This window comes from Mobula birostris, chromosome 15, assembly GCF_030028105.1.
Source record: "Mobula birostris isolate sMobBir1 chromosome 15, sMobBir1.hap1, whole genome shotgun sequence".
In the NCBI taxonomy this organism is placed as follows: Eukaryota; Metazoa; Chordata; class Chondrichthyes; order Myliobatiformes; family Myliobatidae; genus Mobula; species Mobula birostris.
The window spans coordinates 45,859,704-45,878,518 of NC_092384.1; the positions used below are offsets into that span (position 1 = coordinate 45,859,704).

The 18,815-nt window shown below is 38.3% G+C and overlaps 1 protein-coding gene across 4 annotated transcripts in view; it reads right to left on the reverse strand.

Moving 5' to 3' along the window:
• Nucleotides 1–2,142: 2,142 nt before the first annotated feature.
• Nucleotides 2,143–18,815, reverse strand: part of ankrd27 (ankyrin repeat domain 27 (VPS9 domain)) — a 104,293-nt gene continuing 87,620 nt past the window's right edge. For 3 of the 4 annotated variants that reach the window (XM_072279704.1, XM_072279703.1, XM_072279706.1), the window contains 5 exons: nucleotides 17,956–18,129; nucleotides 7,957–8,071; nucleotides 7,566–7,650; nucleotides 5,181–5,253; nucleotides 2,143–2,981 (listed from right to left, as the gene is read on the reverse strand). In XM_072279704.1, the coding sequence (XP_072135805.1) occupies nucleotides 2,670–2,981; nucleotides 5,181–5,253; nucleotides 7,566–7,650; nucleotides 7,957–8,071; nucleotides 17,956–18,129 (759 nt within the window). In that variant the 3' untranslated portion in view covers nucleotides 2,143–2,669. Of the gene's footprint in view, nucleotides 3,005–5,180; nucleotides 5,254–7,565; nucleotides 7,651–7,956; nucleotides 8,072–17,955; nucleotides 18,130–18,815 lie in introns of all 4 variants that reach the window. The other variant, XM_072279705.1, reaches the window with a different exon arrangement.

Below are 18,815 nucleotides of genomic sequence, written 5' to 3' on the forward strand. Positions count from 1 at the left end.
AAATGTCAGCTGTCCTGAGTCCCAGCTCATTTTTAGCCCACTTAAACTGTGGTTTGAGCTTCCTTATGGGTTTGTGGATGATATTATTCTGGTATTTCTCCAGGGTCCTGGTGATCCTTCCAGAAACCATGGAAATATAGGGAAGACAGGCAGTAGCAACAGGTTCCTCGAAAGGAAACTTCTCATAAGGAAGCTCAAATCATAGCTTATGCAGGTCACCCAGATAAATCAGTGGTAGCAGAACATTGCATTCACAATGACCATAGGATTTCTGTGCTTTGAGGGCACAGAACAACACTACTGTGCCAATGACTTTTGGCCCGCCTGGTGAAGGAGGAATTTTAACAAAAATGAAGGTCTCGCTCCAAGTAAGAACTGGAATTCAATTGTAAACAAAGTGGGTCAGCAGAAAACTGATTGTTTGAGGACTAGCCAATCGGGAGGGACAGACGACAAGGGCACATACCACCAGACTAGACATGCTTTTGCATCATCCCTGATGGCAGAGTTTGTCATTGAAATACGAGCTAAAATCGATACCTGGACCTGGATGGTAGGCTGAGATGAGTTTATTTATCATATACATCAGGAAAACACTTGATCCTTTTTTACTTTTACATTCTGATATGTCTATCCACGGCCTCCTCTACTGTCAAGATGAAGCCACACTCAGGTTGGAGGAACAACACCCTATATTGCGTCTGGGTAGCCTCCAACCTGATGGCATGAACATTGACTTCTCAACTTCTGCTAATGCCCCACCTCCCCCTTATATCCCATCAGTTATTTATTTATTTATTTTTATATATACAAACATTCTTTTTCTCTCTCCTTTTTCTCCCTCTGTCCCTCTGGGCTTCCCCCCTCTCCCTTGTCTTTCTCCCCGGACCTCCTGTCCCATGATCCTCTCATATCCCTCTTACCAATCAACTGTCCAGCTCTTGGCTCCATCCCTCCCCCTCCTGCCTTCTCCTATCATTTTGGATCTCCCCCTCCCACTTTCAAATCTCTTACTAGCTCTTCTTTCAGTTAGCCCTGACAAAGGGTCTCAGCCTGAAACATCGACTGTACCTCTTCCAAGAGATGCTGCCTGGCCTGCAGCGTTCACCAGCAACTTTGATGTGTGTTGTAAGCAAAACACTAAATGATTTTTTTCTTCCCATTCTGGAGGGTACTGTCAATGGATGTACTGTTCAAATACTCATGCTTTGGGCAACAAGTATTCACTGTGATACTAATGGCTTGAACTTGGATATGAAGAGTATAATTACAAAGTTTGCAGATGCAATGATACTAAAATTAGATACAGAGAATAGTAACAGACTTAGGGACAGCATAAGTTTGATGAACAGGAAAAACAAATGGTGAAAGCAGTTTAATACAGAGAAATGTTGCCTTTTGAAAGGAAGATTGACAACCTTTCATTTTATAACTTCCCACAATGCTTTGCAGATTTCTAATAATCCCATAAACAAAAATACTTTCTCAATAGTTCCATTTCATTTTGAGCATCACCATGTTCAGGGTTTTTCCCCATAACTTATTTGTAGATACCAACAAAATCTTTGGGTATCCCAGCTAATTAATCAATAATGATTACTTAGAGGTAATCATACCTCTGTTGCAAATTGGAAGATATTAAAATAATTTCAAATTTTTGCCTACATGTTATAATTTCTAAATGATATTAGGATTTTCTTGAACATCCAGCACAAAATAATTTATAAAGGCTTTATCTTCCCCTTTAAAAACAATGCATTTCCTTTCACTGTTTTTAAGTTATGATAAGTTAAATATATTTGTTTTTAAAACCTAGGTAGATGTAAAAAACATTAAAATGTGAACAATCTTATTACAATTTTAAAAGTGAAATCTTGTACATTGAGACATTTACAAATGTACCTTGATACGTGCCAGTAACATGTGAAAGATTGTATAAAGCTAGCTTGAATTTATCTATAGATAGATATATATCGAGAAAACTGTTTTGATAAAGTGAGTCATTAGCTGTTACCATTTAAAAAGTCAAAACAAATAGGTCTTTAGAGAAGTGACCTGAATTTATGATTCAGGGACACCTATCAGTACATTAGTCTTGACTTACACTATCTATCCTTAAAACCTCACTGAAGTGGGGGTGGGGAGAGTAAAAAATTAAATTTTATTTTGAATATGTATTTTTTCAGTCACATTGCTTACACACATTTATAAATTAAATATAAGGCACATATAGTTATAGAAAGTTCCCTTCAAAAACAGACACAAGAGAAACAACCTCGACAGGAAGATTGGCAAGAGTTTAAAAAATACACTTTTGATATGTTCAAGTCTTAAAGTTAAAAACACTATCAATAATTGGGAGTGAATCATTTTTATATACATATGCACAATACAGATAGCATGGAATACTACATAGCAGCTTATTGATGAAGCTCCATTTCCCTATTCAAGTGCAAAATAAAATATTGCTACTGCAATACCTTTACCCTTTTGGTCTGAAGTGCTTTTCCCTTTGTGACCTCATTGTGGAAGTGTTTTTCCTCGAATTGTGTTAATCTTTATCCAAGGCTTCAGCTTTGAAGTGTTTAGAAGATTAAAGGAGGTGCATTTCTTTTGAATACTGCTGAAATCCACATTAGTTGTCTTATGTTTCTTTTCTGAAGCACCTCTTATTTTTTAATTTCAGGAAAAGTTGAATTGTTGTGGTTGTCTATCTTTGCATCTTGAGTCATTTCAAAATCTTCTGAGTGATTACAAAATTCTCCAAATTTTTCCACAAATTCATTGTTGCCATTAACATCATCCACTTTATCAGACAAACTTGTGTGTCTCTTGCTTGGGTAACCAGTTTTGCCAATAGTCATAGTTAGCCTTTCTCTCTCAGTTTCATGTTCAGCTTCAGAAATAGGAAGTGATGATCCACTGTGATCTTCCGTTTCGACTTGTTTTAATGTTGTTTTGTCAAAAGTCTTGATCGCCAACTGTTAGAAGAGAAACATAGGGTCTACATGATTTAGTTAGAAAATTAATGATTTATTAAAATAAAGTTATGTTCTTAAGTCATTTTGCTTCATTTTAAAATAACACCAAATCCAAGTTGGCAATAAAGGCAAATACAAAAGTATTGTTAAAAGATTGGTGTTGAGATCACAGTAGCTCTACTGTTTCACTAAACAATTTGGGTGCAGCTCACACATAAATTATTAGATCAGAACATTGCTAAGCATCATCCATTGTATAATGCTCAAGAAGGTGGATTCATCAGGTTCTGGTACATGATAGAGGACCAAAATCTGTGCAGGTTTGGACAATGGTAATTGTGAAAGGCAAAACTGGTCTGGCCAATCACAACCAAAATAGTAGAAGAGATTTAAATTAGAGGTGGGATTGGGATTGAAACAGGGCACATTCAAATCTAAGAGTCTATGGAGCAATTTGTAAGTAGAGTGCAAAAGGAAGAGACAGTTATCAATGAATAATGTCAACTCTTGGGGCGATGAAGCACTAAGAAAGAAAAATTGGGATTGTTTTACCTAAAAGTGTGAAGCATTTGAAGCACAATGAATAAATGAATGGTGCAAAGAGACACAAATAGTTTTAATAGCAATTACACAGATATGATTGTATGGTTTCCAAAGTCTGAACCAAAATATACTAGGATAGTTTGTTTTAAAATTACACAGAAAAAGATTGAGCAGTTCTGAAAACAGTCTAATAACAGAGAGGAAGGATCATCTCTCAAATAAACAAGACATAGAAACAGTATGGATATAGGCAAGACTTAAATTTATTAAACACAAGAGATGCTACAGATGCTGGAAATTCAAATGAACAAACACAAAATGCTAGTAGAACTCATCAGGTCAGGCAGCGTCTATGGGGGAGGAATGTTTGGGCTAAGACCCTTCAGGATCAAGACACAAACCTGTTGGAAATAGATAACTGCCCCTAACAGCAGGTATATTGTTGGAAGTATATTCATTAAGACAATGAAGGAGAGTTCTGTAATTAAAGTGCTATATGAAAGGAAGTTATGGCTATTGAAATTCATACAGTGGACAAATGAATCTGGAAAACTGAATTAATAAAGTGACAGTTTCCTATTACATTCAAAATCAAACAGGTAAAGTTACTTTCAGTCATGTCTTAATAGTCTCAGACGAATCACTAAATAGGAAATGTGATCGTAATGTTTGTATTTAAATACATTACTTATAAATTCAGTTTAAACTTATGATAAGAGTTGAAGCTGATTAAACAGATATAAAGGTACAGTACTGTGAAATATTAGTTTAAAATATCATTAGATCAGAGATACCTAGCATTTATAAATTAAGAGAATTATGACTTAAAGGGAAATAGTGTAAAACAAATATAACAATCACTTTACAATATAGCTGCTGTAAGTAGGAGATTCAAAATGGATTCAATAAGCTGCCAAACAAGATAACTATTTCCAGCATCTGCAGAATTCCTCGTGTTAACTATTTGAGTTGGAGGTTTAATATTAGCTTAGTTAGAGTATTAACTCAGGAGAAAAAGCAAATCAGCTAAACTAAATGGATTTATTTCAGGTGTGAGGACTATTACTGGTGGCTCACCATAGGGATCAGTACTGAGGTTTCAAGATATAAAATATATTAATGATTTGGATGAGGAGTTAAGTAGAACAGATCCAGAGTTCCGTTTTTATTTACAATGTGTAGATGGACAGAAAGCCATTGAAAGATTGTAAAGGGCCTGCAAAAATGTGGACATGTTAATTGTGTAAGCAAAAGAGCTGGCAGACAGAATGACGTGGGGAAGGAAGAACAGTATAGCACATCAATTTTTAAAAGTGTTTAGAAGACAAGCACCATTGTTTGGTTTTACTGCAATCCAAGATTAATCAAGACTGTAATTTGATTTTGCTTTTCTGTTAAAAGAATGACAAGAAAGATTGTTTCTTCCCTTTCAACAGCTGCTGCCTGACCTACTGAGTACTTGAGCATTTTCTATTTTTATCTTTGATGTCCAGCATCATAAAATTTCTGCTTTCCAATAAATATATTTCGCTTACAGGCAGTTTACAAGATTCCTGGGACGTAATAGTTAGACTAATGAGTAATTGTACAAGAATAAATGAGGCACCATGGACATTATGATATATTATTTGGTTTCTTGTTTACAAGGTTTCTTACCTGATGGATTAATTGTTCATCAAATTTAGGGATACTTTTATCTCTTGTAATAGTCTTTCTTAAATTCCTGGATCTAAAAGAAGATTACTTTTGTAGAGTTTAAAAAGTCATGTGCAGAACAAAACAGAAATACTTAATCCAAAAAAGTTCTCATTCCTACAAAACAATATGTGGACACACATTATGTAAATTAGGGAACGCAACACATTGTGTAAATTAGGGAACATAGCACATTATCACAGTTAGATTTTTTACTGCACAGTGTGTTCCCAAGTTCTTCATCTGGGATCACTCCAGGAAGCTCAACTTTGCTCCTTACAGTATGAAATCCACCCTGTGGAGAGGTTAGAAAATCCAACCTCCTCCAGTGCATTTCAAGCTCCTTGTAAGAGAGTGCAATGGGACCACTACACATTAATGGACTAATTGACTGAAAGCACTGAAGTGAGTGGATGTTTGCCACAAAGCTACTTAATTAAACCACAACGACCAAAATTTGCCCATTATAATTTAAATCCAAGTATCTAATCAAATAGAGATTCCTATCAGACAGTTTACAAACAAATCCACCAGGTAGATTGCATTTAAACTTTAATTTCTGCCTTTCTTAAACTATATGACAAATGAGGCATTTTTCAAGAGGAGGCAATGTTCAGTCACAATCAAGAGGGCAGTAGACCTCTTCACTATTATGTTTCAGAGAAATAATAAACTGCAAGAATGCAGAGATTTAGCCATTAAGCAGAAAGAATGTAGCTTAAATGAGGTTCTTCAAGATCAACGAAGATTTGGACAAACAGCTTACATCAGACATGTTGTCTTGCTTTCAGTTAAATCCAATTAACTATTAGCTTTTCTGGGAAGTGCACCTCACTGTCCTTGTTTTGCTGTGAATGGGTGTGCAAAGTAATTATTGATTATGGCTGTAATTTCATATTACTATTACCAGCCATCAAGAGAACATTGTTGGTCTTGACCACTCCCTACTTCCTCATACATCTTTACATTTTTTGGTCTGTGTGATATCCTTTTCATTGTGTTTCTGGCAGTTTTATCAACTTTCTTTTCTTTCCGTATCCCTCCCATTTGCCAAGATCTGCAGTGGTTTTTGACTTTCCACGCAAGTCTTTTTTTGTTCTTTATATCCTAGTTGCTTGTAGCTTAGTTCTGGAAAGAAGATCACTTTTCCTCAGGGACACAGACTAGTCCCCTATAATGTCAGATTCTGGCAGTTGTTTTGAAAACTTCTTGTTAGATTTTCCTAGTAATCTCTGACTACTTCCGTCACATGCCACTGAAGTCAATTTTACTATGACTTCGTCGCTTCGCGTTTCTCTCTTAAAACACCATACCTAATTCAGTTTATATGTTTGCTGCCCACAAATGTTCGCATAGCATTAGATGGTTAACTAAATATGACTCATTACTAAATTTAATAATTTTGTTTCTGAGTTATATTGCTGTTAAACATTCAAGAAATTTACTAATTCAATAAACCAAGATAATCTGCTTACACCAGACATTTTGGATGTTAACATTGCATATTAACATTCTCTGTTTTTGCTTTGCACTATTAAATCTCTGCATTCATATTTAATACCACTTCTAAGCTGCTACTAAGAAACAACTTCCACAATATCATTGTGTTTTTGTCATTGCAGTACAAAATCTAACCACTACCTCCCCACTGACCGCTTCTCTCTCTACATCCTCTCTCATCATCGAATTAATTTCATCCTTAATCCATGGTTTCTTAACTACCTCAAACATTTAACTGTTGCTAATTGACTGTATGTGTTTTATATTGCATTTTAGTGCCAGAAGTTCATTTAAAATGTTAGCAAATTAACCTCAATACTCTAAAACAAATTTAATTGATTTAGTAATAAACTGCAGATGATCTAAGGTGTGGCATACTCTGTTACATGTATAAACAGGATGTAAAGATAAGGTTGAGTGTGCACCTAAATTGTGTGCTGAATCACCAGTTGAAAATCAATTGGATTTTATCTCTTTTAAACAGAATGGACACTATGCTGAAATTTGATGGTGTTGCAACAAGATCTGCATACTTCAGGTAATTCCAAACAAACACTATTTTAATTGGCTTAACATTACAATTTTGATCATAATTATAACTTGGGATAAAATGAGCCTACTAGCTCAGGAACCAGTCAAATAAGAATAAGTAAAGTCAGCGATCACCGATTTGGACTGCTTCATTTCAAGCTGAAGCAGCTTGCCTTTATCTTTGAATTGTCCAATCCACATCCTCCATTTGAAATACATCCTTAAGTTTACACTTAAAGAAACAACATCTTGAAAATGATCAATATCACTCAGTCCTAATTTACTGTACACATCTTATATTTGCATTTTACTTACTTATCAAATTGATTTATGGATCGTGTCAGCTGTGTTCTTTTACTGTCTGAATCATCAGCTGCTTCTAGCTTCTTAAGTATATCAGCTGGAAAGGAAAAGAAAAGAAATAATTTTTAACTATATCAGGCAAACGTGGAAATAAGGTCTGCCCACCCCCACCCCTACTGAATCTTTTTTGCAGTACAGTCCAACTCCACTTGATAAGGCAGTAACAAATGAGAACTTCTTGCCTTGGAAACCTCTAATTCTTTCAGTAGTTCATACAGGGATACAACTGCCATATATAACATCAGCAACAAGACTACACAAGTCAACAAGTGACTTAATAAAATCTATTAGCTAAGCTGCTGCCTAGGACAAATTATCTGCTTAACAATAAGAAACAGCTTACATTTCTTTTTGACATTTACAAGCACTGGTTTCCGAATGGCATTTACTCCATATACATTGTCTATTTCCGTTACTTGAGTGGGTACAGTTTCGAGAATCTTCAGAATCTCCACACTCTGAACAAGTGAAAAGAGAGAACAAAATGAAATGCAGTTCCTTTGGCATTCTGTATTATGATTATGTATTCACATTAGCCTCCATTTACTCTGGGTTTAGCCATCATTTTAAATGTAACTAATTTGGGTTCCCACGATAACAGCAGCTTTATACCTTTGTGGTAGTTAAGTGAGTTAAAGATAACAAACATGTGAATCAATCCTTGTGTCAGGTATTTAGATTTGTTTCTCAACTATGTTCTGCATCCGTTAGTGTTCATATATTAAGACTAATCTGTTGACCTCCAATGTTAACTTAGCTGAAATATGGGACGATTCTTTTCAGAGAAGAATTTTTCTAGATTTCCACTAATCCATGAATTTAGTGCTTCCTGGTTTCACTCAGTCTGTGTTTCTTCCTCTGCATATCTTGCAGGAGATTTCATATCAAGGGAATACAAGCAAATCTTTGTAATGTAACCTATTAACCACTTTCATAAACAATTCATAAATGATAACTTGGAACTTCTAGAACCACTGATGTGGTAAAAGTCTCCAGGCCACTTCAAAGGAAGGTTATTAAATAATAATGTGGTCTCATCAGATCATTAGGAGAGATGACACAAACTAGGTTTGTTTTCACTTTGGTAAATCTTTACAGTATTTCAGCATGAATAAGCTCCCAAGTTCTCTATCCAGAACCGAATGGAGTCTTTTTATTAACCTGATTATTTTATATAGCAATGTACTTCAGAATCCAGGGGATATAACAAATAGTTATATCCCATGAAAGAACACTTGTTGTAGGCACCACAGTGTTTTATCTTTCAATTACTTATTAACTGTTGCCAAAGACAGATAGAAAATATGACTGCGATTCCGTTAGATTACAAGATGTATAATGCCTATAGAAAGTAGGCACCCCCCCCACCCCCGGAAGATTTCATGTTTTACTGTCTTACGACATTGAATCACAGTGGATTTAATTTGGCTTTTTTTGGGACACTGATCAGCAGAAAAAGAGTCTTTCATGTCAAAGTGAAAACAGATCTCTACAAAGTGATCGAAATAAATTACAAATATAAAACACAAAATGATTGAGTATTCACCCCCTTCAAGTCAGTATTTAGTAGCAGCACCATTGGCAGCAATTACAGCCATGATTCTGTGTGGATAGGCCTCTATCGGTTTTGCACATCTGGACACTGCGAGAATGGGGAAAAATTGCAGTCTCTCAGTTTTTGAGGACGGTCTGCCATAGGCAGATTTACAGCTGTATCATATTCTTTCCATTTCTTAATGATTGATTTAACTGTACTCCAAGGGATAATCAGTGACTTGGAAATTTTCTTGTATCCATCTCCTGGCTTCTGCTTTTGCATAACCTTTTCACAGAGTTGCTTGAAGTGTTCTTTTGTCTTCACGGTGTAGTTTTTGTCAGGATACTGACTCACCAGCAGTTGGACCTTCCAGATACAGGTGTATTTTTACTACAATGAAATGAAACACCTTGACTGAACACGGTGATCTCCATTTAACCAATTGTGTGACTTCTAAAACCAATTGGCTGCACCAGTGATGATTTGGTGTGTCATATTAAGGGGGCAGGAGAGTGACTGCTAATGCAATCAATTATTTTGTGTTTTCTATTTGTAATTAGTTTAGATCACTTTGTAAAGATCTGTTCTCACTTTGACATGGAAGTGCCTTTTTCTGTTGATCAGTGTCAAAAAAGCCAAATTAAATCTACAGTGATTCAATGTTATAAAACAATAAAATATGAAGACTTTCAAAGAGGGGTAAATACTTTTTATGTGCACTGTAGTAGCAGAATTAGGCTATTTGGCCCATCAAGAATGCTCTGCCATTTCACCATAGCTGATCTAATTTTTCTGTCAGCCCCAATCTCCTGCCTTCTCCCAGTATCCCTTCATGCACTGACCAATCAAGAATCTATCAACCTCTGCCTTGAATATACATAAAGACTTGGCCTCCACGACTGCCTGTGGCAAAGAATTCCACAGATTCACCACTCCCTGGCTAAAGAAATTCCTTTTCACCTCCATTCTAAAAGGATGCCCCTCTATTCTGAGGCTGTGTCCTCTGGTTTTAGACTCTCCCACCACAGGAAAATCCTCTCCACTTCCACTCTATCAAGGCCTTTAACTTTTCAACAAGGTCATCCCTCATTCTTTTGAATACTAGAGAATACAGGCCCAGAGCCGTCAGAGCTCTTCATATGACAACCATTCAATCGCTGAATCATTTTCGTGATGCTCCTTTGAACCCTCTCCAGTTTCAGCACATCCTTTCTAGGATAAGGGGCCCAAGACTACTGACAATACTCCAAGTGAGGCCTCACCAGTGCTTTACATAGTTTCAACATTACATTCTGGCTTTTATATTCTAGTCCTCTTGAAATGAATGCAAACATCACATTTGCCTTCCTCGCCACAGACTCAACCTGCAAATTAACATTTAGGGAATCATGCACAAAATTTCCGAAGTCCCTCTGCACCTCAGTTTTTTGCATTTTCTCTCCACTTAGAAAATATTCTGCGCATTTACTTCTTCTGTCAAAGCACATGACCATGCATTTTTCAAGACTGTATTTCATCTGCCACTTTCTTGCCCATTCTCCTAATCTGTCTAAGCCCTTCTGCATCCTTCCTGTTTCCACAACACTACCTGCCCCTTCACCAACCTTCATATCACCTGCAAACTTGGCAACAAAGCCATGTTCTGCAGCAAAAAAAGAAGTGGTCCCAACACTGACCCCCTGCAGAACACCACTAGTCACTGGCGACCAACCAGAAAACAATCCTTTTATTCCCACTCGCTGCCCTCTACCAATCAGCCAATGCTCTAACCATGCTAGTAACCTTCCTCTAATACATGAGCTCTTCACTTGGTAGGTAGCCTCATGTGTGGCGCCTTGTCAAAGGCCTTCTGAAAGTCCAAATATACAACATCTATTACATCCCCTTTATCTACTTGTAATCTCCTCAAAGAACTGAAACAGGTTCATCAGGCAAGATTTTCCCTTAAGGAAACCATGCTGACTTTGTCCTATGTCTCCAGGTAATCCATAACCTCATCCTTAACAATTTACTCCAACATCTTCCCAACCAGTGAAGTCAGGCTAAATGGTCTACAATTTCCTTTCTGCTGCTTTCCTCCTTTCTTAAAGGGTGGAATGATATTTGCAATTTTCCAGTCCTCTGGAACCACGGCAGAGTCCAATGATTCTTGAAAGATCATTACTAATGCTTCTACAATCTCTACCACTACTTCTTTCAGAATCCCAGGGTATAGTTCATCTGGAACGGGTGACAGATCCCCTAGTAGGCTCAACAACAAGCTGCTCCAAAAAAACCATCTCATAGGCATTCAACAAATTCACCCTTTTGAAATCCATTACCAACCTGATTCTCCCGAACTACCTGCATGTTAAGATCTCCCATGTCTATCATAACATTCCTCTTTTTAAACACACTTTTTCTATTTCCTGTTGCAATTTATAGTCCACATCCCAGCTACTGTTTGGAGGCCTGTATATAACTGCCATCTGGGTTCTTTTACCCTTGCAGTTTCTTAACTCAACATCATCTGATCCTATGTCACATCTTCCAAATAATTTAATGCCATTCTTCACAGCAGAGCCACTCCACCCCCTCTAACTACAAACCCCATTTCCAGAAAAGTTGGGATATTTTCCAAAATGCAATAAAAACAAAAATCTGTGATATGTTAATTCACATGAACCTTTATTTAACTGACAAAATTGCAAAGAAAAGATTTTCAATAGTTTTACTGACCAACTTAATTGTATTTTGTAAATATACACAAATTTAGAATTTGATGGCTGCAACACACTCAACAAAAGTTGGGACAGAGTTAAAATAAGATTGAAAAGTGCACAGAATATTCAAGTAACACCGGTTTGGAAGACTCCACAATAAGCAGGCTAATTGGTAGCAGGTGAGGTATCACAACTGGGTATAACAGTAGCATCCATCAAAGGCTCAGTCTTTGCAAGCAAGGATGGGTTGTGGCTCACCCCTTTGTGCCAAAATTCATGAGAGAATTGTTAGTCAGTTCAAAAGGAACATTTCTCAACGCGAGATCGGGAGTACTTCGGAAAACCATTGTCACTCAACACAGTCCGTCGCTGCATCCAGAGATGTAACTTGAAACTGTATTACGCAAGGAGGAAGCCATACATCAACTCTATGCAGAAACACCGGCAAGTTCTCTGGGCCCGAGCTCATTCCAGATAGACTGAAAGACTGTGGAACCGTGTGCTGTGGTCAGATGAGTCCACATTTCAGCTAGTTTTCGGAAAAAACGGGCTTTGAGTTCTCCGTGCCAAAGATGAAAACGACCATCCAGATTGTTATCAGCGAAAGGTGCAAAAGCCAGCATCTGTGATGGTATGGGGGTGCATCAGTGCCCGCGGCATGGGTGAGTTGCATGTATGTGAAGGTACCATTGACTCTGAGGCGTATATTAGGATTTTAGAGAGACATATGTTGCCATCAAGGCGACGTCTCTTCCCGGGACGTCCATGCTTATTTCAACAGGACAATGCCAGATCACATTCTGCACGGGCTACAACAGCTTGGCTTTGTAGACACAGAGTGCGTGTGCTCGACTGGCCTGCTGCCAGTCCAGATCTATCTCCTATTGAAAATGTATGGCACATCATGAAGAGGAGAATCAGACAACGGAGACCATGGACTGTTGAGAAGCTGAAGTCTTATATCAAGCAAGAATGGACAAAATTTCCAATTACAAATCTACTACAATTAGTACCCTCAGTTCCAAAACGATTAAAAAGTGTTATTAAAAGGAAAGGTGATGTAACACAATGGTAAGCATGCCTCTGTCCCAACTTCTGTTGAGTGTGTTGCAGCCATCAAATTCTAAATTTGTGTATGTTTACAAAATACAATTAAGTTGGTCAGTAAAACTATTGAAAATCTTTTCTTTGTACTTTTGTCAGTTAAATAAAGGTTCACATGAATTAACATATCACAGATTTTTGTTTTTATTGCGTTTTGGAAAATATCCCAACTTTTCTGGAAATGGGGTTTGTACCTTCCTATCCCTCCAATACAATGTTTAGCCTTGGGCATTCAACTCCCAACGACAACCATCGTTCAGCCACAATTCAGTGATGGCCACAACATCATACCCGACAACCTGTAAAAGTGCAACAAGATCATCCACCTTATTTCTTATACTCTCTGTCTTGAGATAAAACACTGAGTACTGTATTTGCTTCCTCTTTTGATTTGCATCCTAAAGCACTGATACTCATCCTACTGGCTGCAATTCTGTCCTATCATCTGCCTGCCCTTCCTGACAGTCTGACTGCATGCTATCTTTGCTTTTTTACCATCCGTCCTATCCTGAGTCCCTTCATCCCGATTCCCATCCCGCTGCCAAATTAGTTTAAACCCTCTCCAACAGCTCTAACAAACCTGCTCATGAGAATATTGGTTCCCATCAGGTTCAGGTGCAACCCGTCCCTTTTGTACAGGTCATACCTCCCCCAGAAGAGATCCCAGTGATCCAAGAACCTAACCCCAGTTGCTTAGTTGACCTGAGTCACAAAGAAATAATGAAAAGTTGTGCACTGAGTTTCTGTGGGGGGCCAACTACAATTTAAACCAGTTAGGGGATTCAGATAAAGAACAAAGTTTTGTGAAATATCAAAGAAATGCCTTAGGTACTATAACAGAAGCTATTTGCAACAATTAAGGAATAAATAGGTTATTTTGATGCTTCTGATGGTACAGGAAAAACTTATTAATCTACTTTGACATAACATTTAAAGACAAAACATAATTGCCCTGGACACAACATCATTAGGCATTGTTTCAAAACTTTGAATTTGGGGAAAAACTGCACATTCAGCTATTAAACTCCCTTTAAATTTGACAGATTCCAACATGTAACATTGCTTGGAGACTGGAAAGGATAAAAAATTCTACAGCATTGTAAATATTGTCTGGGGTGAATTTTCAATGGCTCACAAAGGAGCCATTGAAGCTCTAGACTGATCTTTACAAGATGTTGTATACAATATTAATGGGAGGTAACACACAAAATGCTGGTGAATGCAGCAGGCCAGGCAGCATCTATAGGAAGCGGTACCATCGACATTTCAGGTCAAGACCCTTCGTCAGGACTAACGGAAAAAAGAGATAGTAAGAGATTTGAAAGTTGGGGGGGGGGGGGAGGAGACCTGAAATGATAGGAGAAGACAGGAAACAGGAGGGGGAGAGATGAAGCCAAGAGCTGGAAAGTTGATTGGCAAAAGGGATACATGGCTGGAGAAGGGAGAGTATCATGGGACGGAAGGCCTTGGAAGAAAGAAAGGGGGAGGGAAGCACCAGAGGAAGATGGAGAACAGCCAGGGAGTTATTGTGAGAGGGAAAGAGAAAGAAAATAAATAGATAGATAGATAGATAGATAGATAGATAGATAGATAGATAGATAGATAGGGATGGGGTAAGAAGGGGAGGAGGGGCATTAACGGAAGTTAGAGAAATCAATGTTCATGCCATCAGGATGGAGGCTACCCAGACGGAATATAAGGTGTTGTTCCTCCAACCTGAGTGTGGCTTCATCTCGACAATAGAGGAGGCCATGGATTGACATATTGGAATGGGAATAGGACGTGGAATTAAAATGTGTGGCCACTGGGAGATCCTGCTTCCTCTGGCAGACAGAGCATAGATGTTCAGCGAAGCACTCTCCCAATCTGCATCAGGTCTCACCAATATATAGGTCTCACCAATATATAGAAGGCCACACCAGCAGCACCGGACACAGTATATCACACCAGCAGACTCACAGGTGAAATGTTGCCTCACCTGGAAGGACTGTCTAGGGCTCTGAATGGTGGTAAGGGAGGAAGTGTAAGGGCAGGTTTAGCATTTGTTCCGCTTACAAGGATAAGTGCCAGGAGGGAGATCAGTGGGAAGGGATGGGGGGGGGGGGGGAGAAATGGACAAGAGAGTCGCATAGGGAGCAATCCCCGCGGAAAGCGGGGGGGGGGGGAGGGAAAGATGTGCTTGGTGGTGTGATCCCTTTGGAGATGGATAATAGGAGGTGTTACTTTAGTGCTAGCATCAAATGCTACCTGTATTTCCACTTGATACCAAAGTAGTTGAAATGAAAGCCTGTACTGAATCAAAGTACATGTACAAACGTTTCTATATCACCATATACAACCTTGAAATTTGTTTTCTTGCAGGCGTGTTCAGTAATTCCAAAGAACATAATAGAATCAATGAAAGACCGCACCCTACAGGGCAGACAAACAACTAATGTGCAAAAGACAACAAACTTTACAAATAAAAAAGAGAAAAACAACAACAACAACAACAATAAATAAATAAATAAATAAGCAAGCAAGCAAGCAATAAATATGGTGAACATGAGATAAAGAATCCTTGAAAGTGAGTCCATAGATTGTGGGAACAGTTCAGTGAAGGGGCAAGTGAAGCTATCAACTCTGGTTCAAGAGTCTGATGGTTGAAGGGTAATAACTGTCCCTGAACTTGGTGGTGAGGGTCCTGTGGCTCCTGTACCTTTTTCCTGATGACAACAAGAAAATAGTATGGCCTGAGCGGTGGGGTCCTCGATGATGGATGCTTCTTTCCTGTGACAGCACTCCATGTAGATATGCTCAATGGTTCGGAGGCTCTTTACCCACGATGGACTGGGCCACAACCACTACTTCTTGTAGGACTTTCTGTTGAAGAGCACTGGTGTTTCCATCTGAAGCAGTGATGCAACCAGTCAAAATAACTCTCCACCACATATCTATAGAAGTTAAAGTTTCAGGTGTCATGCCAAACCTTCAAAAGCTTCTGAGGAAGTAGAAGCACTGTCGCGCTTTCTTCGTAACCACTTATGTGCTGAGCCCAGGGCAGATCCTCTGAGATGATAAAACTGAAAAATTTCAAGTCGTTGATCCTCAACACCTCCGATTGCCCGATGAGGACTGGCTCAGGGACCTCTGGTTTCCTCCTCCTAAAGTCAATAATCAGCTCCTTGGTCTTGCTGACATCGAGTGCGGGGTTTGTTGTTGTGGTGGCACCACTCAGCCAGATTTTCAGTCTCCCTCCTTTATGCTGTTTCATCACTACCTTTGATTTGGCCAACAACAGTGGTGTCGTCAGCAAACTTAAACATGGCATTGAGCTTTAATTAGAAGGCAAGCAGAGCAGGATGTTAAACACAGCCTTGTGATGCATCTGCGCTGATGGAGACTGTAAATACCATGTTGGCCAATATTATAACCCAAGCAACACCATGCATAATAGGTATCTTATAACTGAACACACACACAAACACACACACGTGCACACACACACACACACAAGGATCACTTGCCTTTCATAGGAAATTATTTCATTAATGATGTAAAATGGCTCATATGATTTTTAACGTGAATAAGTATTCTGGTTTTGGCATTGACTAAATGGGCCGAAGGGCCTGATTGTGTGCTGTACTTTTCTTACACTATGGTTAAGTTCAAGTGAAATTCTGCCCAACTGATATTCTCCTTGCTTTAATGATGGCTGAATTCTTCCAACAACAGCATTAAAACTTTTCATAGAGTTGAACTTCATGAAATATCAATGAACACTGCTGTGGGATTTCTCTGATGCAAATATATTGACCAGCAATCCTTTCTGTATCATCTTAAATTAATGTCAAATGATAATTTCAGAGAGATTTTAGACAAAGTTAAATTAAAACAAAAATTGGCGCAAATACCTAGCAGGTCAGGCTGGAGATCACAAACAAGAGGTGTTTTTTTTTGTACTTTTAAACTGGGTGTTAACAGAAATTAAGGTTCAGATCTGAATTAGTTCATTTACCATATTTCTGAAATTCTCCTTCGACTTGCCATTTTAAACACGGACTAACATTACTTTCTGAAAATGCAAAATGATGCATGTTATGGCTGTATGTGAAAAGAATCGATTATCCTTTTTTGTTTATAAATAACTTTGCAATTACTCATAATTAGGCTCATTAGAGACTCCACAAATATTTACAGGGTATTAAGAGAAAAGAGGGGCGTGAAACTAACTGGACTGATAGTTTCTGTTGCAAATGGCTTTCTTCTGTATTAAATATTGTTCAGACATATTTGGATATCCTAGTATATGAATCGCAGTACATTAACAGCCAGGTAAGGCAGAACTAGATAATTGTGTAGGCAAATAGAAAGCTGGCCCTTAACTCTGGAAATTCTCAGCAGGGGCTAGTTACAATTCCACAGGGCTCTGTAGATCACATCTGAACTACAAACGTTTGTACTTAATACAATTTTCACTTTTTTTTAATCTCAGAAAGCGTACATCTGCCTTGTAGGCATCAAAAGGTTTACTACATTGATTCCAGGGAAGAGAAGACTGTTTTAATGAAGGTGGGTTGAATAAAAAGGACCTACATTCTCTGAAGTTTAGAAGGACAAAAGGTGATCAGGACGAAGCACATGAAGTTCTAAGGAAGCTGAAAGGATGACAGCAGTGTGACCACGTCCCTTGATCAGCGAGTCAGGTACAAGGGGTTGTAGTTTTAGGGAACGGGTTTGGCTACTTAGTGACTATCAGGAAGATATGTTTCATATAGACAGTTGTGAAACTTCATGATGGCATCAGAGGGCAACAGATGGGCAATGGCTGGTTTCAGTCAAGTCTGATCTCAATAACCAAGGTCAAAGCAAAACAAGTGGAAAAACAGTCAAGGTTGGATTTGTGGCCCAATTTCACTCAATGTCAAAACAGGTTCAAGGGGTAGTTTGGCTCCTCCTGCTAATTCTTACATTCCAGAGATTCTATGATTCATAACGAGCTGCCGTTTCAAGCTTTTACCTTCCCACAGACTGCTTCTGCAAAGTCCACTGGTGTACACTGTTGTTTATTTCTCAAACTGACTGATGCTCCATTGCACACAAGCAGATGGACAAGAGCTTCATACTGTCCCTTTACAGCCTTATGCAGAGCAGTGTTTCCTTGGTTGTTGGCAACGTTAACAGAGGCGCCGTGCTGAGGATTTGGAAAGTAAATCAACATTAGCACGAGTCGGAGCCAGCACACATTTACATAAACAAGACAAAAAATAAATCTGTCAAATATATCAGTTATTCCTTTACTGCAGGATATAAACAGAAACTATTATACGCAAAATTATAATGCTTAGTTCAACTGCACAGAAACAAGTGAAATTTAAATGGAAAGAGATATTGCAAAGCGGCTGAGAATGTGTTCCATATCTCTACAGGTGATCAGGGAAAGGAACTGAAGAGTATACATCTACTTATAACAAGATAATATCGTTCAAACAAACCCGGCTCTCATTAGTTAAATACCTTTTGCATCCTCAGAATAGAATAAAAACATAAGAATCTGAGCAGTTATTTGGCACCTCATGCCTGTCCAGTCATTCACTGAGATCGTAACTTATCATTTGTCTCACCCCCACTTCCCCTCACGAGCCCTTACCCAAAAATGCCTTTGTTTCGAAAATACTCAGTGATCAAACCACTGTAATCCTACTGGATGAAGAGTTTACTACTCTCTGAATGAAGAAACCTCATCTCACCTCAGTCCTTAAAGGCTGATCCCTAATTTTGAGAGCATGAACCTTGGCTGTAAGTTTTCCAGCCAAGGGCAACATCATTCTACCACCTACTTTATCAAACCCAGTGATAATTTTGTTTCAATGTGATTAT